At 42.7% G+C, this 22,652-nt stretch overlaps 2 protein-coding genes across 6 annotated transcripts; both read left to right on the top strand.

Annotated features, from left to right (window-relative positions):
- Positions 1-36: 36 nt before the first annotated feature.
- Positions 37-2,839, top strand: fuz (fuzzy planar cell polarity protein). Its single transcript, XM_064346607.1, has 2 exons — positions 37-281; positions 708-2,839. Exon 2 carries the CDS (start codon positions 1,035-1,037, stop codon positions 2,295-2,297), a length of 1,263 nt encoding a protein of 420 aa, XP_064202677.1. The 5' UTR covers positions 37-281; positions 708-1,034; the 3' UTR covers positions 2,298-2,839.
- Positions 2,840-5,313: 2,474 nt separating this feature from the next.
- Positions 5,314-22,430, top strand: gpt (glutamic--pyruvic transaminase). Of its 5 annotated transcripts, none has more exons than XM_064346601.1 (12): positions 5,314-5,541; positions 5,997-6,186; positions 16,601-16,690; positions 16,838-16,946; positions 17,186-17,319; positions 17,601-17,844; positions 18,176-18,255; positions 18,677-18,813; positions 19,101-19,275; positions 19,713-19,868; positions 20,154-20,266; positions 20,941-22,430. In XM_064346601.1, exons 2-12 carry the CDS (start codon positions 6,046-6,048, stop codon positions 21,029-21,031), a joined length of 1,470 nt encoding a protein of 489 aa, XP_064202671.1. In that variant the 5' UTR covers positions 5,314-5,541; positions 5,997-6,045; the 3' UTR covers positions 21,032-22,430. The 5 variants fall into 5 exon arrangements, with proteins under 5 accessions (XP_064202671.1, XP_064202672.1, XP_064202673.1 ...); XM_064346602.1 differs by lacking the exon at positions 5,314-5,541 and adding an exon at positions 5,576-5,741; XM_064346603.1 differs by lacking the exon at positions 5,314-5,541 and adding an exon at positions 5,609-5,629.
- The last annotated feature ends 222 nt before the right edge of the window (positions 22,431-22,652 follow it).

The raw sequence follows: 22,652 nt of genomic DNA, 5'->3' as shown, positions 1-22,652 counted from the left end.
ACAAATAATAGTTTGATTTGTTTATAATATGGGTAAATTTATTTTTTCGTTAAAAATTAAGATGAAGTTACAAAAATTTATTTTGGAACACAGTGTTACCTTAAAATAACCACTTTAAATAAAGGAATAACTTGTAAACTACAGTAAAGCTCAGTGGTATCAAGTATCTCTGAAATGCAGCTGAAAAATTTGTTGCAACGGAAACGGAAATACTGGAGAGAAATCCTGGTTACTGTGGAAACGAATCATACAGTGGAGTGACGCGGAAGAGCAGAGAAAAGGTAAAAACTGCTTTACAGTCATTTTCCACGGATGTAGATCAAATACATATATAAAATAAAACCACTGGTTCGCAGCATGCAGTTGAGAAAATAAACGTCAGATTGTTAGCTGCTGAATTTTTAAGCTTCTGAAAGTTTCATCATACTATCGCTTAGTTAGCTAGTCTAGCTAGCGCTAGTTAATTTAGATTGACACCACCACTCAGCAAGTTAACTCGTTACCTGATAATGAGGCCATATCATAGCTAGCTTGTTTGTGAGTAAGGAAGACAAATTTAACGTTAGTGACCACTAATTGTCATAGCTGCTACTAGGTTCAGACATGGTTAAGGGCATGTCCGTTTACCTTAATATTACACTCACTTCAGTGAACGCATTTCATTCATTCATAACGGCCCTAATTATTTTTTTCCCTCTCCATGACAGGAATTCGCGTTTGAAGACTACTCTGCAGTTATCCTGGTTTAATGATTCTCAGCCTTGGTATGGTAACTTTATTTTTTGATTCTTATCTGCTTGGAGTGTGCTGACCCAAAATTGGAGACGCCAGGGTTCTGAAACATACACATTCTTTTGGGGAACCCAAATGATCATCAGCTATATGAAGTGCAGTGATGTAGACATTTGTTCTGCACATTGGTTTTCTGAACATCTCTGCTGATGTTCTTGCACTGATAGCTGCACGCACATGGGTGTGGGTCCGAGTAGTGTTTTTTTCATTTTGCTCCGCTGTGCGCTGTATGTCAGTGCGCGATGCTCCAGGCGGGATCTGTGCAGCTCCTGTGCCTCACGGCCAGCAGCGGCGTGCCTCTCTTCTCCCGGGGCGTCTCCAGGCAGCTCCCTTTCTCTGTCATCGGGTCTCTGAACGGGGTGCACATGTTCGGCGGGGGCCAGGGGGCCACGCTGTCCTGCTGCGAAACGGACAGCGGCGGCCGCGTGGTCTGGAAGGTCTTCCAGGAGAGCGTGATGCTCATCGCGGTGAGCGGCGAGCAGGGCGGCGCCGTGGACGACCTCCAGCTGCGCCGCCAGCTGGAGAACACGTGGAACTGCATGGTGCTGGTCCTGGGGCAAGATGAGCTGGTGACCGTGCGCAATGTGGAGCGCCTGAAAAGGGACCTGCGGTCCTGCTACCGGCTCATTGACCTCTTCCTGGAGGGCGCTGGCGACGGGATGGGGGACCTGACGCACTGCGCTGACTGCCTGCTGGCCCCGCAGCCCAGCCCACTGCAGGAGGCTTTGGACGCCTTCACCCACGCCGCCGAGAGCGAGTTTGGCTGCTTGCTGGTCCACGGCAAGGTCGTGGTGGCTACGGAGAAGTGGTGGCGCCTGGCACCCCAGGAGGTGGTCCTCCTGTCCGCCCTGGTGCGCACCTTCAGCGGGTCAGCCTCCTGCGATCACCCCGTGTTCCTGCCCCAGGGCAGCCCCACGGTGCCCCTCCGCCTCCTCCGGTTCCAGCTGCTGCCGGGGGCGGACCTGTGTGTGCTGTGCGGCCCCGCCCCCTCCCTGCAGACAGCCGAGAGCGAGCTGGTGGCGCGCTTCTGGTGCCCCCTGGTGGAGACACTGCGCGGTTGCCTGACGCTCGGAGGGCGGTGCCTGCCGGGCTCGGTTGCGCTCCACGGAGACGTCCTGGGCCTGCTGCTCATCAATCGGGAGTCCAGCAGGGCCGTCTCCACCGTGCGGTCTGGGGACATGCCCCCCGGCCGGCCCCGCCCCGCCCGGTGCCGGGAACTGCTCCGGCTCTTCTACGTTTTCGCCGCGACGCGGTACTTTGGGCCCGAGGAGGTGGGGGCACTGGGAGAGAGGCGGCGGGGCGACCCGCTCAAGGAGGACTTCTCCCTGGGCTTCTCCCATCAGCCTGTGCAGTGTTACCTGGTGACGGAGGAGTGTAAGCTCTTCGGCCTTCAGACCCCTCAGCACCAGCTCTACCTGCTGATGCCCATCTCCGTGCCAACATTCGCCCTGCGCTCCCTGGCCACCCGCACCCTCTCCGCCATCACCAGCAGCACCGGCTTTTAGGGCAACGATGGCACTGATAAGCATGTGGGGCCCTCTTCTAATACTTGAATCAGAAATGACTTGCAGATGTGGGAACTCACATGACCACAATGCAACCCAGTTACAGACACTGTAAGTGCAGTGTCAGTATTTGGGCAGGGAAAAAGCTCAGTGCTCATAACAGCTTATAACAAATTATGACAGGTAGGCTATAACAGCTGCTCTTTGAGGAAAGTGAGGAGCTATTGGAAAGTAATGATTTTTGTCAGAACACTGTTGTTCATCGTGGCTACCAATTAAAGGAAAAACACAGGACTATACATTTCTGTTTTTTTTATAGCATTTATTTCAGTGGGATCTGCAGTAATTGTGGATGTTATTTATAGCGGGTCTGAATCTGTGACTTAATGGAATATTTTGGATGAATGTAATGCTTTGTCCTATTTCAAAGTATTTGTAATAATGTTATAAATTAACTTTAATCAATCAGTTATTCTCTGTTTTGATATTTGTGAACAATGTTTGAACTTAGGTAAATAAAAAGAGAAATGATTTACACCTTGCATCGAGACCTGATCCATCCGTCTGTGTTTGGAAAAGAAGAAGTAAACTCCATGACAGAAGTTATATTCTTTATACTGCACTTGATTGGGTTGTCATGGCATGTCTCCCTCTTCTGGGTAAGTATGGAAATGTTTTAATGTTTGAGTTATTTTGTGGTTTGGAAATGTTTTTCTGAGAAAGCAGAATTAATACTAAGATTGTGTGCAGTTCATAGCTAATTTCATAACTGAAGTTCAGTGTTGCATATGTGTACCTTCCTGCTAGCAAGTTGCATGGTTAGGAAACTGGACTTGCTAGCAGGAGGGTACACATTTAATTCCTATTTCAGCTAATGTTGTGGCCTGATTAGAGTGTTTAACTTTATATTGAAAAATTGTCCTTTGCAATTTGACAAAACCTACATTTAGAGGTCAGGACTTTTGATTTGAGATTACAGATAAGGGTAAAAGCAACACGTGGCATGGCTATTGATATAATGGTAAACCCGTAAAGAACACAGTGGAATTTCACCCACATGTCTTTAAACATGCTATAAAATTCTCTTAACTGATAAAATGTGAACATTTTAGTTTAACAGTTTCTCAAATGAAAACTGTTTTTCTTTGAAGTGGCTGTTTTTCATTTTTCAAGCTCATTTGCTCTTTAAAAAAGAAAAGAAAAAAAAAAGACATTTATTAGTCTAAACCTTGCATGCAGTCCCTCTTTTAATTATTATTCAGAATGCAGTCCCAGTTCTGGATCTGGCAGCTGCGAACCTGTTCCATCTGATCATTTGAATTTTTGATTATGGAGCAGATTCTACCGAGCTAAGAATGGATATTCAGAATGCCAGAGTGCCAGACGCAAGTCTCATGATGTGAAAAGCAAGGCTAATTGATTCAAGTTTAATGATTCAACTTTTATGAGCGTTGTCTTGGTACTTAACATGCTGAAAAGCAATTTTCCCCTCTGACTTTAGACCTGAAGTCATGTAGTTCATATAGTCATTGTGTAAAGTAGAACTAACATCAGTTACTCCTGCAAATGCAATGCAATTTTGTGCAAATATTATAGAATACTTTATGCAATAATGTATCAGCTAAAGAAGCAGGGGGATTATGAAGAAATGAAACATAAGAAAGGATCTGTGCATTAACCATATGTTGCCCAGTAGTTCTAATGCTGTGTGTGTGTGTCTCCATGCAAACCTTACCGGTAGTCAAAAACTTTTTCTGTACATTGTTCTTGCTGCATTTGCAATTAAAATTATGTACCACTGGGTCACATATGTCCTGGAGCAGTAAATTTGCATCCAGATGGTTTAACAATGTTGTAAAAACATCAGATTAATTGTCAATTTTCCATGTCCACACTGTTGAGGATGTCCTTATTGCATGCTGCAAAAGTTTATGGGTCATTCTATGACATCAATTTTGACCAGAGCTCAACAGAAGGATTAAATTATATTATCCATTGATTTTGCTCAACAATTACTGAAGCAATTTCCATTCATGCTCGAGAGTGTGACTGTTACTGCACTTTCTGGGATAGGACATTTGGTTTGAACACTAACAATACCCCTCACAGCTGAGAATATGAGACTTCTCTCATATGACAGTGAGATGGCTTGTCATTCCTGAAGTATTTGTGTGTGAGTGGTGCACTGCATTACTACTGAAGTCAGCAGTCACCCCTGAGAGTTGCCAGGTGTTCAGTGTCTTCAACAAACACTTTGACAGCTGTAGTGTGACCTCAAAGACTGAGAACCCTGCTCTCCAGAATTCCTGGCATTCCAGAACCCAGCAGGCTCTGGGGTGAGGGCTACTGAAGCCTACTCACCGGATAGCATTGCTGCCCAGGGAGAACCCCAAGTATATCTTCTACAATGCATATTATAGAGTCATTTCTGCCGGCAACCACAGAGTATGGCAATGGCACTTTCAAACCACCCTTCCAGACACCATAACAGAACACTAAACTTCAGTAGGTGCATTTGTAAGACTGGTAGAATATGTGAGAGAGAAGGACTCAGGAAGAATATTTGCTTGGCTGAACCGAACATTTTTAAAATCAATGTTTTGATTTTTATTTCTGAGTGTTATTATTTTCTAATGTTTGTAGTGGGATATGGTGTGGAAATTCAGTTGGGCGTCATATTATTATTTTAAATATATCCAGTGTATTCTGATACCAGGAATGGTTTGACCTTGAGTAAAATCGAATACTGTTTTGGCATTTAAGAAAAATACACAAAATACACTTCGAGTTTTCATCTTTCCATGCGTTTGCGTTGCCAAGGGAAATGTGTTCCTCAATGCGCTCCCGTTTTCGACCTCCACACTCTATAAACGTTAGTGCTTAAACTTTCACGACAGAACGTTTTGTATCTGCTGCCTGACTCCTCTGCCACTAACAACCGACCCAGGAACATCTTTCCCATCCCCCATGTTAACCTTGGCTATTGTGAGGGACAAGCTGAAACCGATCCAGTGTTGAGGGGTAGGATCTGCCTATATGAACTTTCCGAGAGGAGGAGCTCCTTGCACTTCTTCAGCAATGTTTAGCCTGCAGTCCCCTCCCATATAGAATAGGCGACTTCATCTGGCTGCGAGAGGCGGACAAGTTTTCTGTGAATTCTGACCACTCGCCGATTACGGGGCTTGCATCGCCCGTGTCATCCATCCGGAGATTGGACTCAGAATAGGCTACTACTAGCCTATTGGTGCGTAGGAGGGAAAGAGGGGGAGGGCGAAATTTGAAACGACGGCAATGTATGCAGTTGTCCAGATGTTGGAAAATAGTTGATGAGAGTGGGTGATTGCCTTTCGCATAAGCGCGAGCGCTACCCTATCGCTTCCAATTGATTTACACTCTCGCTTTCATCTCCTGAAACATCTGCTTCTGTCGTCTGCGGGTACAAAGGTCTGTTTAGCCGTATCCTGGAGTTGCAAAACACTAGGCTGGCTGGCTATTGCTTTCGCTTTACATTTTTGTTTCTCCGAACTTCGCTCCAACTTCGAGCGCACAAATGCTGCCACTCCGAAGCGCGCTTGCTGGCCTGCTGCGACAGGAAGACCTGGGTGGCTGTGCGCTTGTTTCTGCTTTTTGGCTTCACAAGTCCGCTGGCCGTGTGATGCTCAACCCACTTCGACTCTCCCCCCTCTCCTTCTCCCGCAGAACTGTTTGCGGGCTATCCGCTACAAGGTGCGGACTCATTCAACGGAAGATGACCGAGAACGGCGTGACTTCCCGACGAGGGAAGGTGCTGACCATAGACACTATAAACCCCAGTGTCAAAAAGGTTGAATACGCAGTGAGGGGTCCAATCGTGCAACGTGCGGTGCAGATCGAGAAAGAACTCAAAGAGGTATGCACGCAATAAATGGGATTCTTTCTTTGGAACCTGCACATGGGCACGTGACCTACCAATAGGGGAGAATCACTATAAATGTAACCTTGTTTGGATTTTGCTAATTTACTCAGAAATATTTAGCCTAGAACTAATACATTTGACTTCGAATAGCTTTGACATGTCGGTAGTCATGGCCCGTGTCAATTACGCTCATTACGCTCGGGTCGATCAGTTTAAACCAAGTACAAGTACAAGCAGTCCGATGTTACAGTCATACAAACTAGTCGATATAATAGTAACATAGGGACAACATATTTGTAACAATAAATGGAAACACCCTTTCTGCGCATACTAATATTAATTAAAGAATCACATGTCCTGTGGTAACGTGAGATCAGCCTGTGACTTACCCAAATGGATGAGGAATGCTGATTTTGTTTGTTTCTTAATACTCAGGTAAGCTTTTACAAAGCGAGTAGGCTACTATACAGACCAATCTAGTATGCTTATTATAAATGGCTGTTTCTTTTCTGTTAATCACTTGGAGCATCCAGAAGATGAGGCTATGACAACACCGCGAGCAAATTATCGGAACACATTTAACATTGAACACTGAACAAAAAAATTCAAACACGTTCATGAGTATGCCTACAATGTATTTCTTTAACAAATATTAGCACCATTTAAAATGCCCAACGTATCCCCAGAAGGACTAAATGCAGGCCTAGATGGTTTTCGATACCATAATGTCCCTAATCTCCAAATCAAGCCCTCTCCATAACGTCCCTGGGTACCAGCCCTCTCGTTTTCTCTTTAAATGGTATTCTGTAAACATATAACATCAAAAAGCGCGTTATTTGTTATAGCAACTCAGAGGGGGAACGGGGACATCGTGATTTTGGTCATCCAGCAAATGCTAAATGGATTCAGAAAGTCATAAACTTTTCAAGGACAGATGACTGCTTAAACTTATGTATAATTTCATTTATTGTCAATAAAAATATTGTCTTATATCCGAAAATTACTTCCGTAACAGATTTCTAGCCTACTTTCTCGCTCAAAAACAGTTTTTTCCCCTAAAAATATTTCCCGCGAAGGTTGTCGAATTGCTCCGTTTTTTTTGGCACAGCGTAGATGACTTAATTGTGCGTATTACATTTATGATGTAATATTTATACCCACACTCCTGTAGCTACTTATGACAAAGCTGTTGCATTCGCTTTGATAGAGTAGCCTATGTGGCTACACATTAATTCCAAAATAAGCGTTATTTTTGTGGGCTACTTGTCAAATATATATCATACCTTATATCACAAGCTACTGATATTAAATGGCATATTCTTTTATAACTTGGGCAGGCAAATTAGGCAGATCTCACGTGCTCATTTTTTTATTTTTGGATGCTGTCACGTAGTTCAGGAATGGAATGTCTTGAATCAGCAAGACAAGGGAAGCGTTAAACATTATTTATCACTCAGTAGCCTACATTTTTATTTTTCTTGGATAACGAAAATTGCAATCCAAGCTGTTTGCGTGTTCATGGCCAGCTTGCGCAGTGTAATGTGCGTTAAATCATTATCCGGTCTCTGACGTTTCCCCTGATTCCTGGGTAAAATCCGATGACCTTCAAACAAACCATTTCACTTTCATAGAGAGTTAGCAAACACATACACTGAAAGTTGTGGGGCGTTTAAGATCAACCTACTTTGTTGTAGCGGCAAAACAGCCTCAAGGCTGTTTGCCCTTACATATCGGTCGTGGCCTGTTCATGATATCCTTAAACATGAAGGTCCATATTCTTGGTTTTAAACTTTTTTCCTCCACAGAGTTTGATAGGCTTTTTAATCATACTCCTGTTAACAAAAAATTGGAATTTTAATAACTCCCTCACCTACTTCGGAGGACACTGCCGTTGTACCCTTGAGCAAGGTACACTACTTAACCTGCATTGCTCCAGTATATGTCCAGCTGTATAAATGAATACAATGTAAGTCGCTCTGGATAAGAGCGTCTGCTAAATGCCTGTAATGTAATGTAATGTAATACTTCACTATTTTCCTTCTTGTAGCCTATGGTGTAAAAAAGAATCTTTCATCTATAGAGAAATAGAAAAGTCCTTGCATTTGGATAAAGCTGCTGCTGGTATGATTACAGTCTTTGATTCAGTGGTGATAAGTTTCTAAGTGCTCTTTTCAGTATGTACAGGAGTTGTGCTTGCAGGCTGCACAGTCTGAATTTAGTTAAAACACTTTGTTGTGTTAGCAGGCCATCTCGTGAGCCTAATTTGTGGTGGAAGCTTGATGAGTTTCTGGTGATTTGAATCAAGTGAACCATGTTACGTGTTTGTGTGTCCCAAACCCCCATGTTTCTCCCTGCCTGAAAGCAGCTACTCCTCTTGGCAGACAGCCATTATCAATGCATTTGTTTACCCATCCCGGTTTCAAAGTCCATGTGTGCATTGTCTTTGTCCTCACGCAGTCCAGCCAAGGGACTGTTTTTGTACGGGGAAGAGGATGTGGGATTATTCTCAAGCAACTAAATTAATGAAGGATTGAACAAATAAATGAATGACAGAATTAATGAAAGAATCAGCACCACAACATGTATAGTTAGAATAGTAAATATGATACAAAAAAAACAGGATCCAAAGTGTGGTCTGCTGTTCTAGTGTGCTTGTGGGCCAGATGAACAGAAAAGTGTTCCAGCAATGTCCAGGGATAACACTGCAGGCAAAGATAAGTTCATGTTGCGTCTGTTCAAACACAGCTGCGTAAGTTGCAGAATTCCGTGTGTTTGGTGCGCGGAGTTGTGGAGCGCTTGGTAGGGTCTGAAGGTCGCCCTTGTCCCTGTCGTTATCACCTTCCTGTCTACGTGCGGCACCACTCTCCAGCCGTCACTGCTTCTGAGGTGAAAGTCCGCTTTGCCGTAGAGAGAGACGGTTTAAGTCCAAGTTGAAGTTTCACAGAGGCCGTCAGAAGGCTCAATTTTCTGGGCCAATGGTGAAGTATTTGAACTGTGTCAAGAGGGAAAAGTCCTGTCCGGTCAGGTGAACGTTCAGGTCGTCCTCATTTCTGAGCAATCCTGACTCCCTCCGCCACATTTTACCACAGCTGTTGTGAGCTGTGTAGTTTGCGGTGGAACAAAATGTTCGATTACTGGAATGTTTGATGAGTGGAACGGCCATTGAGCCCATCATACGGACACATCATTTTGCCTGCTGTCTCAAATGCATCTTCGGTTTCCCCTCCCTTCTTGCCCTCCTTTACGATCTGAAAGTTAAAGAGGCATTTGCGGTACTTCTCCCTATCAGGACATTCAATGTTCTCATCCACAAGTTAGCACTGATACTGAGCAAAAGTTAAAACATTAAAATATCCTGCACACAGTTTCCACTCTGCATGGTTTGAACATAGCCAATTTAGTTAAATCCTATGGACATTATTTGCATTAAAATAATGAAACAATATTGCAAAAGAAAAAAAATATTGTCTTTGCATTGCAGTTAATAAATTCACTTTGGGAGCATGAAACTTGCAGGATGTTTCCTTTTTTGCCGTCTTCTTCCTTCTTGTAGTGATTGCATGGCTGTCTTAAAGAGCTGTGCAAAAATGGCGAATAGGCGAAGTAGTTGTTTCTGCCAGTACTGGCCACCTATGAGGAGTACATGTTTCTTTACACTGAAGGAGCTTCCTGGAACAGCCATTTATGTGCTTGACCCCATTAATTACCTCCTGTAGAACTCCCAGATGTAAACCTCTATAGCATTCAAGTGTTTGCACGTTGAATATGTAATGAATAAATCCCCATTTTAGTTATTACTGTCTGTGCTAGAATGTTCCTTGTTTATAAATATGCATGGGAAGATGGGCATGTTGAGTAATAATATACTGACAACCAGACTTTTGGCAAGGAGAGCTTGCTCTACTCTAGGGTCATGGCCCTCCTTCCTTTACTGTGCCGGGGTGGAAGGGGTTAGTGGTATAAATCATTAGCAGACAAGATGACCCCAGCCCCACCCCCTCTTCCCCCCAGCACCCCATGCGTCAGGATAGTTCAGAGTTGTCATGGAAACTTCAGAGCGGAGTTGTTTGTGGAATCACATGCCCTTGTTAATGGGTGCCCTCGGTGAGTGCGGTTTCCTGGAAGAGTCATGTCCAGTGTGTGCATGAGGCTGAGCCACTTTAAGAGACGGAGAAAAGGGGGGAGGGGGGGTAGTGAATGGCACCCACCAGATGGTTCTGCAGTGCCGAATTGGTGCTCTGCATAACCAGTTGGGCCCAAGTGTGCCCCCATAACCCTGTCACTCAAACTTGATGCCGAGACAGGTCTATTCAGACTTTGATGCCAGGCTTTCTCTGGTGCGGTAACCACACCTTAAATGAAATTATGTTTGAACTCTGATTGTGTGAAATAGGGTTGCAAGACTGTGGCATCTTGCTTTCCCAGAACTTTTAGCCAGTACAGCCTTGTAACTGCAGAAGGATGCAAAGTGAATTCATTCGGGATGTTGAATAGTGAGATACGTGCAGGGCACGGCTGAAATAAACCCAGGCCGTGGTGCAGACTGATGTTTAGAACAGTGTTCATTCAGCTAAGTGCATTCATCAAAGTGAAATGTAACAGAGTCTGTTGCTATTGATTAATTATTCTAAAGCCACATTGGTGTGGTTTTGGTAATGGTGTTCGCGTTATGGCTACACAAGACCAGAAAATTTGGGTCAGACTGATGCAGTTGGTATCACTGTGCACCTGCAGTTGTGAGCTATGAAACTCCTGCGTTGGGCTGGGTTTGTCCTGTAAGGACCTGATAGAAATTCTCAGCTGTTAAAACACCAGCTGTTAACCCAGGTGAAAAGACTATTGGGAAAAGACTAAAAGAATGGGTAATCATTATAGATTATTTTATTCATGAGCTCTGTCAGTCTCCTAAATCAGGAGTTTGGTAGCTTTTTCTTTTGCGTTTGGAGTTTTACTTAAATGTCTGACTCAAGGGCACAACAGGTTATTTTTTCTTACCATGGCAATTCTTATCCTTGATTAATCTTGAACTGAATTGATAATTTGTTCCACAAGACTGGATTATATTTACAGGCTTGGAGATAGCACAGTCAGCATGAATGAACACAAGGCATACTTTTACCGTAAAACTAACACCCTTTCCTTCTGTTGTCTGATTATCATTTAGAGCCTACATAGTCTCAATCAATCAAAACTGAATGTTGGTGTCACCAAACACCAGCACCAGAATTAAAATCAGGTCATTATAGCCATAGACATGTATGGCTGCTGGAGGCCAACAGAGTATACTGTAAAAGCACTCCAAGCCATTGCCCACAGGGGTTGTATCTACTCCAGTCAAATATGGCTTTGCTCAAATGTGCGAGTGCAAAAGGGGTATAAATGTTCTGCCGGTGTTTATACCTGACTGCTTCCATTGTGAACTCCCAGAGAGTATCATTTCTGTGCAGGTAGTCAAGCACAATGCATTCTTTCACCACCTTTCTCTTAGGAAAAAAAAGCATACATTATGTGGAACCTGGCAAAGAATCTGAATCACAGACAGTCTGGGCACTTTGAGTGTAGTCATCTCCTTCCTGTTACCTGATATGCCTTCTTGTCACAATGTGGTTTGTCAGTTGCTCTATATTTTACTTTATGTTTTGTAGGAGAGCCATTTTGGCATTCTCTTTTTTCTCTTTGGCCACAGTGTGAAAGGATTACCTGCAGTTCAAGCGATACCTTGTAAAATCTTCTTATACAGGTTCCTGTCCTGTAGGGTAAATTAATTACTTTAGAGTTCTCACTGCGCTTAGCCAGAGAACCTGGACTCTCTGGCATTTATTCATGCCCTGAAAACTGTTAATATGTGTTTTGTTTCTGGAATTCACCAGATTTCAGGTCAGTCTGTCTGGTCTGAACCCAGTTGCACACATGGGAAGTCTAGCTGGCTGGTTGGGAGTTACAGACAATGCACACACATTTACACACACTTAGTGATTGTTGTGTGTTTCTTCTCGAAGTTACACTTTGAAGAAGAAATACAAAAATATAGCATTCACATCTCTTGTCACCAATTTTATGTAAGTTTTTTTTTTGCTCCATATAAATAGCATGTATTGTACCACATTACCTGGGCCAAAAACACATTAATTTAATGCACTACCAAGAATATTCTGTTGCTATTTTGCTATGACGTGAACAACATTAGTGGGATAATGGGTGCTGGTTACCCAGTGTGCCGTGTGGGTAAAGTAATTTGAGGTTTGTGGGAGTGGAGTTTGAGTAAGCCTGGACTTACAGAGTACAGAACCAAAGTGAAAAGTCGCATAGATGTTTCCTGGGAACACCTCTCTCAGGTGCAGCGTGAAGCAGATAAAGAACCAAAGGTAAAGTACGGAAGATTTATGAATTACGATGGCACTGAATATTTATGTGAGCTGTGAGGAGTTGATGCAGGATTTTCTTCAACAGGCCATCTGGTTCTTTCAGCGTATTCGTTTGTCTATATTTTTTTACTGCTACTCATTACCTTTGGGTTCATCGAATATAAACGTACATCAATGAAAATAGCATCGGCCACAAAGAAAACTTAAACAAAAACATATTTACTCATATTCAGGTTTCTTATTACATAATGCAAGAACACATTATTTTTATATTGCTACATAAAGAGGACAAATATCAGCAAGTAATAGTTATATTTTTAAAGGTTTATAATGCTAGTATAGCCAACAATTTGCTGGCTATGCTAGCATTGCTTTTTTAATTTATGATCGAAACAGGTGACCTTTATCCACCCTGTTACCGTAACTTTAGTATGATGATTTGCAAAGTGCTATTTTGACTTTTATTTATCCAATCAAAACAAGACAGGAGGGGCGCAGGACAAACATGGCTTGTGAGTGGCTCAAATAAAATCTCATACAAACATACACATTCTGTTATAGTCATCACTGACTATTACTGTGTAAATCATGTCATAACCTTAACCACAGTATAGCAGTAATAATATGGGGCATGCATCATCAATAAAATTTAGGCCTACAGTTATCTGGCATTTGGTAGGAATTATTATTTTCTTGAGCTGTGTGTCGAAGAGGTGGGGTAAGGGGGTTGTAGTCCCTGTTGTTTGATTGTAACATGGGTTTCAAATACACCTTGGAAGTTGCAGCTGTTCTTTGGAAGGGTTACAAGCCAGCACTACCCATAGGGAGGAATACAGAGAAAACAAAGCATTTCGCACTGTAAGCTCTTCTGCAGCTTTTGTGCTCTCTTGTTGATAACAAAACAGCCTCTCAAAAAATGTAGACTCAGGTCTACATTGAACCCTGCAAGTGGGTGTCAGCTTCTGTCTTCTCTTTGATTGGCTGAGAATGAAGAACACCTCTGATATCCAGCCAATGGCAGCGGAGGAAGGTTTCTTGTGGGGTGAGGGGTTTATGTGAGACATGGACAGGATGCCCTTGTCATTGCTGACATCGGTTGTCAGTGGGGGTGGTGGTAGTGGGTAAACCCCTTACCCCTCCACTGCCTCCAGGATACATCTGGATCACTTTAGCTCTTTAAAGAGATAGTTCACTTTCTGGAATTTGTGCCATTTAATTCTTAGTGTGTGTTTAGATTGGCACCTGACAGATTTAGTCTGCAGTGAAGTATACTTCAGATACAGAAGTTTCTGACAACCTGCCTGCTTTACACTGCTGGGTTTGGGGCATTTGGGCAGTTTGTGATCTAAAGCGAGAAATACTCTTCAGGTAACTGCAAAGCAGCTTGCACAGTGATATTTTTCCTCCAGAGGCTGTATGTATGTATTATTACCCTATTGTTCAAAGCATTATTTTTTAATATTATTTTTGGTTGGATGTATTTCCTATGGTGCATGGCAGCTGAGACTGCAGTGCTCAAGCAAAGTACCAACACAATATAAAAACTGATGTTTATAATTGTGAATTAATATACAATTTATCTGTCCATATGCACAACCACTGGAGGCATAGCATTGCTGTATAATCTGCTTTTGAGAAACTTGAACTGTATTTTTTATCTGTATTTATTTTTATCTTTAGATAATGAACCTTCGAATGCCATAGATTACCCATCATAAAGCCAGCAGGCCATCAGAAACTTCTGTAAATATCTAAAATGCCCTTTGTGGTACATGCACACTGGGGCAATCAAACCTATGCACTAAAACTTGCTGTATATAATATATAATATAAGAACTGATATAATATACAATATAAGATACCAGAAATTGAACTCTCTGTAATGTGTCTCAACACTGGCCACAGAGCTCTAAATTGCCACGTGCTTCAGGAAAAAACAACTGTGACCTGACCATAATCTGGATGTCCTCTGTGTATTTTAGAAGCAAGTAAATATAGAAAACGAGTGAGAAACAAAAAGAGGGAGGCGGAGGGTTGAGGAGTGAGGGAAAGGCAGATAAGTCATTTAAACTCAGCAATGCTTGTCTTCGCCCACACTGTTTTACAAATGAGTGAACATAGCAAAATAAACTGTCTTGAGCAGTTGCTCATATAACAGGCCTTCTGTCTGTTTTTTTTTCTCCCCACCAGTGTTTAGTGTGAAAAAGAGTGAGTGGTGCATTCTGTGTAAAGCTGTGGAGCCATTATCGCCTCATTGTAGCTTCTCTGTCCTGAACTCTTGGGGGGAGGAAGGGCATTATGGAAGCATCAGTGAGCAGCCCTGCTGGATGTTTGTAGTCTGTAGCAGGTTCGCCCCTCGTGCAGGAGCTTGGCTGCTGGCTCGGTGCCATCAGGGGGCTGCGCTGTCTTATCTGTCTCCCATATGAGCTGGCCTTTTCAGCTCAGTGACTGCAACACCCCTGTGCCTGCTACAACTGACACACATCACACCTCACAGTCATACTGAATGTTTGCATGCAAAGGCCCATGGGTATATAGAAAATAAGCAAATGGAAAATAAGCAGATCTTTTTTTTCAACATATGAATTTAGTATGAGGACCATACGGGACAGCGTGTCACCATTAAATTGAATTTGTTATTTGTAAATTACATCTTGCTTCTTTCTTATTATTCAGTCATGTAACCTGATGCTTCAGGGGACAATTCAAGCCAATTATCTAGCAAGGGTACAACAGCAGTGCTCTACCGGAGATATTGACTTTCTGGATACATGTCCCATTCTTTGGAGGCATACTGCACTGTTTCAAATGTGAGAATGAAATGTGGAATGAAAATCTGCAAATGCCAGCTAGTTTTTTTTCTTTATAGATGTTATCTGATATTTACTGAGCATGAGAAATGTATGGCTTTGTACTGTAAACAATAAATGAAATAGATATTCTGAAACATTTATTGAATCAACTGCAATGAGAATGTATTGTAGATTACGTTTTTAATATGATTGAAAAAATATGGAATGGCAACATTTTCCTTCATGAAAATAGGTCAGAAAAAAATGGTCTTTTCTGAATTTTTTATTTACAGTTTTATTTTATCTGAGAGATATTGGCTGCAGAAAAGTAGAAAAAATAGAATCAATAAGAGAGGGAGTTAATGAATAATTGTTGTGCTGTTGACCAGCAAATATAGTCAGTATTTAGTGTTTTGTGACTTTGAACATTTGTGAGAGGGAGTGAAAGAGAAAGCGTGTGTAGGAGTGACAGAGAAAGGAACAGGTTTGCTGATATCAGAGTCGGGTTGGCCAAAAATGAACTGCCTTCTGCCTTCATCAGTAAAAACAACAGAAGATTTTTTTTAAATGCTGACTGAAACTGTTTTTCCACCATAGTGTTTACTCTCCTGATAATATGAGCGGTTTCCCAGCAGTATCCATTCAATCTGTTCGAGTTTGTAAAGATTAAACACACAGCCTGAGCACAGGGGTGTGCCCTAGTACTGAGCAAATTACTGAGGTAAACACAGTGCTGCTGTCGTGTTATTCTAAGTGATTATACACTCAGCTGGCCCCAACAGAAGGATTATTGTGAAATATTGTGATGCGGTCATTTGTAAAATCCTACTTATTTCCTGAGGTCCCTTACCGTTAGCTTTTGCTCTTTGATGTGGGCTCTGGCTGAGATATATCTCCTGGGGGAGCAGGAGAGCCAGGTCTGTAACTGATTGGCAAAAACATGACAGTGGCTTGAGCAGAACAGTGTTGTAACAATGCTTTCTTGATTGGTTCCTTTGAACTTGATATTTTCCCCTGGAAAACTGACAAAGGGTCTAAATACAGTATTTTTAAATGGATCATAGTAGAATTCAATGACAACATTTAATACATTTACTGATAGAAAGAAGGACTGTTTGGCCCTGCATCTGAGTTCACTCTCCCTAAGACAGTGACAAGCAGTGTTAAGTGATTCACAGATTTTTATGATCTGTCATCCATTATGATCTCTTATTTCCATGTGTCTCTTCCTCTGTCATTTCTCTTTTTTAGGGAGCTAAAAAGCCTTTCACAGAGGTTATCAAGGCTAACATTGGTGATGCTCATGCAATGGGCCAGCAGCCAATTACCTTCTTCCGACAGGTAAGGATTTCTTTGCCTCTTTAATTTGGGACAACTCCCAATAGGAAGACACCCAGTGGACCTTTCTCCACTTCTTTCCGCCCCTTTCTACCCCATTAATCTCTCTCTCTCTCTCTCTCTCTCTCTCTCTCAATGTCTGTCTCTCAGGTGTTAGCACTATGCTCCTATCCAGCACTCCTGGATGACCCCAGTTTTCCAGAAGATGCTAAAAGTCGGGCACGTCGAATCCTCCAGTCCTGTGGAGGTAGAAGCATTGGTGAGGAGACATCCCTCTGAAAAATACCTGTTTGTGTGTGAGACTATATAGTGTGTTTAAGCAGTTTGCATTGTATTATTGTCCATCCCAATGGCTGTGACTGCAGTGATGTGTATCTTAATGGGTCTATAAACAAGCATTGCATAATCATACACTGGCATTACTGCAGTTGATGCTATTGGAAACGTGATGTTGTGTTTGTTATGTTTAGAGTTTGACTTCTGCGATCCCACTTTCAGGGGCCTACAGTGCCAGTCAGGGTATCGACTGTGTGCGCCAAGATGTCGCTCGCTACATTGAGCGACGGGACGGTGGTATCGCCAGTAACCCTGACAACATCTACCTGACCACCGGGGCCAGCGATGGTATTGTGGTACGCGTTGCTTTCACTAGCAGCCCCGTGTGTCTGTCACAGTTACCTCCTGCAGTCTTTTCTCCCTGTCTGTCGATCTGTCTGTTCGTGTGTCTGTGTGTTTCTGAGAGCTGCATATGTCAAGCGCAGTATATCGTCCACAAGGCTTGCTATTTATTTTATTTTTCTCTGTTTCTTTCCATTTCTTTTTATTTCCCTTCAATTCTCCTGACGTCTCTCCACCTCTTTCCTTCCCTCTCCCCTTCCCTCCCCTCTTCCTGTTCTTTCTCTTTGTCCGCCAGACAATACTGAAGCTGCTGGTGTGCGGGGAGGGTCGGACGCGCACGGGGGTGATGATCCCCATCCCGCAGTACCCCCTGTACTCGGCGGCACTGATGGAGCTGGACGCCACGCAGATCAGCTACTACCTGAACGAGGACAGCTGCTGGAGCCTGGACATCAGCGAGCTGCGGCGCTCCCTGGCTGCCGCTCGGCAGCACTGCAACCCCCGCGCCCTCTGCATCATCAACCCCGGCAACCCCACCGGTACCGTCTGCTCCCTTTCTCTGATTGACAAATCAAATCCTGTTTATGCCTGCCACTGACCAATCAAACACACTGAAACCCTTAAGAAGTCCATCACTAATAAATCCCCATTGATACCAACCAATATGTGTAGTACACATACAGTATATCCTAAGGCATAAAGGGGTATTGCCAGTAGGTCCCAGAATACTAGTTTAAGGAACCATCCTGACAAATTCAGACAGTAATGTATAATGTAATTTAAAAATTTAATGATAAAAAGACTACAAATTCATATAACAGAAATTTGTCCGCATCCCCAATGATATTTTTTCTTGCTTGTGTGTGATAGGTCAGGTCCAGAGCAGGCAGTGCATTGAGGATGTGATCCAATTTGCCGCTGAGGAACACCTCGTCCTCATGGCTGATGAGGTAACACTTTGTGATGTCACAGTGGGTGGAGATGTCCTGTCTCTGCATAATTACAGCACTAATATGAAATCAATTTTAAAAAATCTGTGAGCTATGTACAAGCAATTAGCCAATAAACCTTTATTTATACAGGGTAGGTTGACTGGTTACACATGCACATTTAGAGCACGGTCCTGTTAATCAACCCATGTGCCGCAAGCGCTGCTTTTACCCATCAGCCATCTAATTTCAGCGATTTGAGCCCTGAGGGAACTTGTGTTTAACTGAGAGAAATATATTCAGTGTGCAGAAAATTGTATTCACTTCCTCTCCCTTGTATTACTTCTATTGCCACCCATACATCCAGCTCTCAGTTTTCATTTCCTCATGCAGACACCTTTACTTCTGTCCCTTCCTGTCTCACGTGCGCTGTTTCTGGCAGGTGTACCAGGATAACGTGTATGCAGATGGCTGCCAGTTTCACTCTTTTAAGAAGGTCCTGTTTGACATGGGGCCGGAGTACTCCAACACTGTGGAGCTGGTGTCCTTTCACTCCACATCCAAGTGCTACATGGGAGAGTGAGTATTTAATCTGCTCTCTCTCGCTCTCTAAATTCTTACACACACACACATACAAACACACATACACACAGACAAACATACAAATATGTGCACACACACTCATGCGCACATACACATGCACCAACACACATGTTGGAGAAAGGGATGGATTTGAAGTACTGAATGATCCTTACATTCATCCCTCCTACTAGTTACAGCTCTCCTGCTTATGTGACCATTTTGCTTTTTGAATGTAATGGGGGAGGAGCACAGATAAAATCTACAGTGTCTGCCCCACCCCACAGGTGTGGCTTCCGCGGAGGCTACATGGAGGTGATCAACATGGACCCGGCTGTGAAGGAGCAGCTCACCAAACTGGTGTCGGTCCGCCTGTGCCCCCCCGTCACAGGTCAGGCTCTCATGGACCTGGTGGTGAATCCGCCCCAACCTGGCGAGCCATCCTACACCACCTTCCTCAAGGTCTGGAGAAAGCCACCTTAACTTTAGACTCAACTTATTCAGTTTCCATTTCATAATAATTAGCTTCTGTAATAATATAAAGTTAAAAAGAAAAAAATGGATTTATATAAAACCTACCACTATATAAAAGAGTATATGTATGTCAATTTCAGACTACAAAATCATTCTATCAAATGCACAAGAGAAAAATAATGTTTGTAACAAGTACTATATAATACATTTTATTGTGTCATTTTGCAATATATTCTGCAATACTATACATTTTAATGTTTCAATGAAGAATATATTTGTTCATATGAGGTGTAATATTTTCTTAAATAACTTTAAAATGAGTTCCATAGGTTTGGGATATTAAATGTTGGAAGGGATGCCTTCCACAGTAAGAGGGTTACTAATGCTTAAGCGATTCCCATGCTTGTCATTAATAACCCCTCTAGGAACGCAGTGCCACCCTCAATGTCCTAGCGGAGAAGGCCAAGCTCACAGAGAAGATCCTCAACACAGTCCCCGGGATCACCTGCAACCCTGTACAGGGGGCCATGTACTCCTTTCCCAAAATATCCATCCCCGAGCGCGCCGTCCAAGAGGCTAAGGTCGGCCCTCTCACCCCCCGCTCTCTGCCACTCACTAAAGCATTCGCTTCGGCAGTCATTCAGCGAATTTCTCTTTCTATCCTGTCATCCATCTCTCTCTCTCTTTTTTTCCCTTCATAAATGTTTTAAACTGCAGGGTAATTTGTGACATTTCTCTCCTGCTTATTATGAATTGACAGAAAAACAAAAGGTTGTGGTTCTTGTCTTTTGAATATTTTTTTGAAACGTGGTTGAAATCCTTGAAAGTGCTTTTTAAAGTTCTATTCTCTCGATGACTCTGTCTAGGAAAAGGGTGTGGCCCCCGACATGCTGTACTGTATGAAGCTCCTGGAGGAGACTGGAATTTGCCTGGTCCCAGGAAGTGGGTTTGGACAGAGAGACGGAACCTACCACTTCAGGTATGCGATTCTAAGTGCCCCGTAGAGTAGCACTCCATGCTGCTCTTTTAGCCCTCATCTACGCAGCAGGATGCTCAGTGTAAAATCAACTCTGTTAGAGTACTTTTAACTCTGAGTACACGTGGGGCCTGTTTTACTCTATTAGCTTATTTAGTAATGATAATGTTGCTGTGCAACTTGTGAATATGTGGTTGAAGAGCACCCTTGAGAAATATTGCACAGTACCGGCTCTCGAGATTACTGATAGTATTTTCACAACTCAAACAAAAACATTTTTCCAGTTTCCTCTTTCTAAGGTTGCAGTTGCCAACAGTGATGCTTTGTTTTAAATCAGCGTTGCATGAAACCGGTCCTGGGGCCCCCTGTTTTTGCTGGTTTTGTTCCAACTATAATTGAATGCCCTCAATTGTAAGGAGCTGTGAATTGTCCTTACAGTAATGAGACATATTTATATGGCTATTGATGGGTTATTTTCACTCGTCACATTATTTTAGGAAATAGCTATACCTGCCATGAAGAATAAATGTCCAGAATTCACATTTCAGGACTATTCATGAGTCAGATAAGCTGTTTTCTTTTCATTTTTGTAATGAGCTACTTGGCATGACAGTTGAGTAGCCCTGTGTGACTGTTGAGTAGCCCCGGTCTCCACCACATCCTGTTCTCTATTCTAGAATGACCATCTTACCACCGACTGACAAGCTGAAGGTCTTGCTGGACAAGGTGAAGGAATTCCACCAGCACTTTACCCAGCAGTACTCTTAACACCCTCTGTCACCCAACTCCCACAGTCCTACCACATGTGTGTGTGTGCGTGTGTGTGCGTGTGTGTGTGTGTGTGTGTGTGTGAGAGAGAGAGAGAGCGAGAGAGAGAGAGGCAGGGATCAAGGGAGAGGGAGAAAGAGGGAGGTGGTGAGGGTGGAAGAGGGGGATAAAAGAGATTGAGCGGCAAGCACTGAACCAGGATCAGCCAGGCCTTCACCAAGTGCCTTCCCAGACAGTGACCAACACAAGGCTGAAACCTCCATTTGTCTGGAATTATATGAAGTACCTTTGAGAGAGAGAGTGAGAGAGAAAGCAATAAGATTGTGTTTGTCTGTATGCAAGGGACACATTTGTAGACAAATACACAACACAGTCACACTGACGAACATATGCATGCATTCTTAGCTATATCAGCCCTGCCATCCTAAACTTTGAAAGAGCAAAAAAAAAAAAAAACAGCTGTTGTTCAGCAATTCCAATGTGCCTTTTGATCTCTTCAACCCCCACCCCAAACCCCAACCCCAACCCCCGCTCCCAATCCACCCCCAGGACCAGAACGGTTTTTTAAAAAAACCACGCCTTATACCTCAGTCTCTGTCCTGCCTCTGAACACACTTTAGATGAGTAGAGAAAGCATTATAATGCATCAGGGTTGTCATGGAAACTTTGTAGGAGGAGTGTATAAGCAGGAGACAAATGCCATGTCAGTCTGATCCACAGTTATGTTACTACAAGATAGGAAACCAAGAGCAATGGTTCTGTTATCACAGATCATCTCAGCAACAATTATCTAATAATAATAATAATAATAGTATTTTAAAGCTAATTTTGTCGAAGTGTTTAGCAGTTTTTTTGTAAAGTTAAACTGCACTTTTTAACCTTTAAGACAAGCCATTGAAAAAAGAAGCGTAGGTGAGTTCATAGCAATATTTTATTTTTACAGTACACTACATTCCACTCAGGATAAAACCTATAATAATTCAACCTCATTTTTGGATGGGTCCTTGGAATGAACTTTGAGCTAACACGTGAGAAAGTTTTATATTGCATTGATATTGTAATGCTATAAGGGGTGTGTACTGGCATGCATACAAGGACACCTACTCGTGCTTGAAAGGGACTGATATGACTACACAACCTGGCTACATGAACTGGAAGTGATTGGAGTAACTGTCTAATTGCGGTGTGTGTTGTGAACTTGTGACTTGTGACACCCACTGCAGCGGTTTTCAATCAACAAATATTGATTTCAATGAGTGTACAAATAATGTAACATAAATCATCAGATTATTATTGTCTTCATTTTTTATTTAATCATTCAAATCTGCCAATATCCTGTGACTGACAGCAACGGACGTGCTCTGTTTTGTAATTCAAATAAACCAAAGTATCAAAGTCAGTTTGGTTAGTGGTGATTTTCCAGGTATTTATTCAATTATGAAAATGTATTAGGGGCCAACTAAATTGAATGTTCATTTAAAAGTGTTCAACAACCACCGTGTGATTTTTAATAAATGTACACCTTGATGAATGTAGCTTGTGTGTGTGTATGTGTGTGCGTGCAGACATCCACTGAATAAATACCTTTGGCTATTGGGAGTACGGTGCTATCTCTGGAGCA

The sequence above is a fragment of the Anguilla rostrata genome, chromosome 8, assembly GCF_018555375.3.
Source record: "Anguilla rostrata isolate EN2019 chromosome 8, ASM1855537v3, whole genome shotgun sequence".
NCBI lineage: Eukaryota > Metazoa > Chordata > Actinopteri > Anguilliformes > Anguillidae > Anguilla > Anguilla rostrata.
Note: the sequence above shows the minus strand (reverse complement) of the source record. Positions and strands in the feature narration are given on the sequence as shown.

Bases quoted from the DNA above. Each gene is read 5' to 3' on its own strand.
- gpt (XM_064346600.1), top strand. From the start codon at position 5,848: ATGCTGCCACTCCGAAGCGCGCTTGCTGGCCTGCTGCGACAGGAAGAC. The intron at 17,320-17,600 runs GTACGCGTTGCT...TTTGTCCGCCAG, and splicing joins GGGCCAGCGATGGTATTGTG to ACAATACTGAAGCTGCTGGT. The intron at 20,267-20,940 runs GTATGCGATTCT...TCTCTATTCTAG, and splicing joins GACGGAACCTACCACTTCAG to AATGACCATCTTACCACCGA.
- fuz (XM_064346607.1), top strand. From the start codon at position 1,035: ATGCTCCAGGCGGGATCTGTGCAGCTCCTGTGCCTCACGGCCAGCAGC.